The 2,825-nt window shown below is 56.1% G+C and overlaps 1 protein-coding gene across 1 annotated transcript in view; it reads right to left on the bottom strand.

Annotated features, from left to right (window-relative positions):
- Window positions 1-196: 196 nt before the first annotated feature.
- Window positions 197-2,825, bottom strand: part of FPGS (folylpolyglutamate synthase) — an 8,212-nt gene continuing 5,583 nt past the window's right edge. Inside the window, exon 13 of the mRNA XM_021710242.1 lies at window positions 197-1,004. Coding sequence (XP_021565917.1) covers window positions 634-1,004 — 371 coding nt within the window. The 3' untranslated portion in view covers window positions 197-633. The remainder of the gene's footprint in view (window positions 1,005-2,825) is intronic.

The following is a 2,825-nucleotide window of genomic DNA, read 5'->3' on the forward strand; positions in this document are numbered from 1 at the left end:
AAAAAAAAAAAAAAATTAGCCAGGTGTGGTGGCACACGCCTGTAGTCCCAGCTACTCATGAGGTTGAAGGCTCACCTGAGCCCAGAAAGTTGAGGCTGTGGTGAGCCATGATTGTGTCACTACACTCCAGCCTGGGTGACAATGAGGTGAGACCCTGATCCCCCCCCCACAAAAAAGTCAAAGGTTTTGCCATTTCTTTTTTTTAAACAAAATTAAAGCCTTTAATTTACTCCAGCCACCCCCTGTCCCCAGACAGGGGTCCTCTCCTTTCCCAGAAGGCACTGGGAGGAGGAAGTCTACTGCCCAGCACCCGGCAGGACCCTAGGCCTGGTCAGGCCGCTCGCACAATAAGCTGGGCCTGGGCCAGGTGGGGGGGAAGCTGGCCTGCTCCAATAGTGGGAGACTCGGGAAGGCCCCGCCCACTTGGTCAGGAGGAAGCAGCCGCCAGGCACAGAGCCTCAAACACAGAGGCCGGCCTCTCCCAGCCTTTCATCCTCAGCCCTCTACTCGGCGCCCGGAGCCCACCCAGATCCCCTGACCGGTCTAGGCAGACTGGGGAGAGCAGAAAACGAAAGGCACTAGCACAGAGTTCACAGAGGGACGCAGGGGGTGTCTCTGGGCCTGCGGCCTCGGCTACTGGGACAGGGAGGGCTCCAACAGCTTCAGGACACCCCCCACCAGGTGCAGGCTGCCCGTGACCAGCACGTGGATGGCAGAGGCCTCACGCAACACCCGAGCCCCACTGGCGGCCACGGGATGGGCGGACAGGCTCCTTGGAGGGCTCGGGGGCTGGAAGACGGGGTCCCGGCCTTGGCTGACCCACTGCAAGGCCTGCGAGATGCAGCTGAAGATGAGGCTGTGCGGCGGGCAGGGCGCCAGCAGCGGGGACCCGGGCCCCGCGGGCTCCGGGCAGGCCTGCTCCTTGCCCAGGCAGTTCCAGTGCTGCTGGTGTTCCAGGCAGCGGAACAGCACCTGGTCCAGAGTCACTGTGAGGTTCTGCTGGTCTGCGGGGCACGGAACAGGGCCATCAGCGAAGAAGACGGGGAGCGGGGGTCGGGGCACGCCACGGGCACACTCAGCGCCAGGCCCTCCACAAGCATCACGCCCACAGACCCTGGCTAGTCGTTCTCAGGGGAGGTGCTAATAAGAAACAGAGCCTCAGGCAGGGCTCGGTGGCTCAGCCTGTCATCCCGCGCCTTGGGAGGCTGAGGTGAGTGGACTGCCTGAGCCCGTGGGTTCGAGACCCGCCTGGGCCACTTAGGGAGACCTCATCTCTACAATAAAACCAAAAAAACCAGCCGGGCGTGGTAGCGCGCGCCTGTAATTCCGGTTACTTGGAAGGCTGAGGCGTAAGGATCGCCGGAGCCCAGCAGGTGGAGGCTGCGGTGGCCGGAAGCGACCACTGCACTCCAGTCTGGGCAACAGAGTGAGACTCCAACTCAAAAAAAAAAAAACAAAAAAAACGTAGATTCCAGCCAGGCTCGATGGCTCAGCCTGTAATCCCGCACTTTGGGAGGCTGAGGTGAGTGAATTGCCTGAGCCCGCGGGTTCGAGACCCACCTGGGCAAGTTGGTGAGACCTCATCTCCACAATAAATCAAAAATTAGCCGGGCGTGGTCGCGCATGCCTGTAGTTCCAGCTACTTGGAAGGATGAGGTGGAAGGATCACCGGAGCCCAGCAAGTCGAGGCTGCAGTGGCCAGGAGCGGCCACTGCACTCCCGTCTGGGCGACAGAGTGAGACTCCAATTCAAAAAAAAAAAAGAATGTAGATTCCAGGCCAAGCGCAGTGGCTCATGCCTATAATCCCAGCACTTGGGAAGGCCGAGGGGAGAGGATTGACTGAGCCCACAGGTTCAAGACCAGCCCGGGCAACACAATGAGATCTCAACTCTACAGTAAAAATCAAAAAATCAGCCAGACATGGTGGCACATGCCTGTAGTCCCAACTAGGAAGGCTGAAGTGGAAGGGTCACCTGAGCCCAGCAGATCAAGGCTGCGATGGCCATGAGCGTGACACTGCACTCCAGCCTGGGCAACAAAGCGAGATTCCAACTAAAAAAAAAAAAGTAGATTCCAATCAGGTACGGTGGCTCACACATGTAATCCCAGCACTTTAGGGGAGCCGAGGCAAGAGGACTGCCTGAGTCCAGGGGTTCGAGACCAGCCTGGGCAACATAGCGAGATCTCAACTCTACAATAAAAATCGAAAAATTAGCAGGGCATGGTGGTACATGCCTGTAATCCCAGCTACTTGGAAGGCTGAGGTGGAAGGATCGCCTGAGCCCAGCAGGTCAAGGCTGTGGTAGCTGTGAGTATACCACTGCATTCCAGCCTGGGCAACAGTGAGACTCTGATTCAAAAAAAAAAAAAAGGAGATTCCAGAACTCTCCCCAGACAGACTGATGGGGGTCTGGAGATCTGTATTTTTTACACTATTTCAAACTTTTCTTTAAAACAGTGCATGGTAAAAACTGCACTGTACATTGCAATCTGGTACTAACATAATTATACATGTGCCTAGACGAGGAGAATCTTCACAAAACAAGACATACCCTCACTTTGTGCAACGCACACTGATATTTTCTATTCTACTCTACTTCATTTAAAATAAAAAATGCAGCCAGGCTCGGTGGCTCAGCCTATAATCCCAGCACTTTGGGAGGTTAAGGTGAGTGGATTGCCTGAGACCGCGGGTTCGAGACCCGCCTGGGCAACTTGGGGAGACCTCATCTCTACAATAAAATAAAATAAAAAAATTAGCCGGGCATGGTAGCGCACGCCTGTAGTTCCAGCTACTGGGAAGGCTGAGGCGGAAGGATCGCCG

The sequence above is a fragment of the Carlito syrichta genome, unplaced genomic scaffold, assembly GCF_000164805.1.
Source record: "Carlito syrichta isolate Samal-C Ts95f unplaced genomic scaffold, Tarsius_syrichta-2.0.1 Scaffold288326, whole genome shotgun sequence".
NCBI classification, from domain to species: Eukaryota; Metazoa; Chordata; class Mammalia; order Primates; family Tarsiidae; genus Carlito; species Carlito syrichta.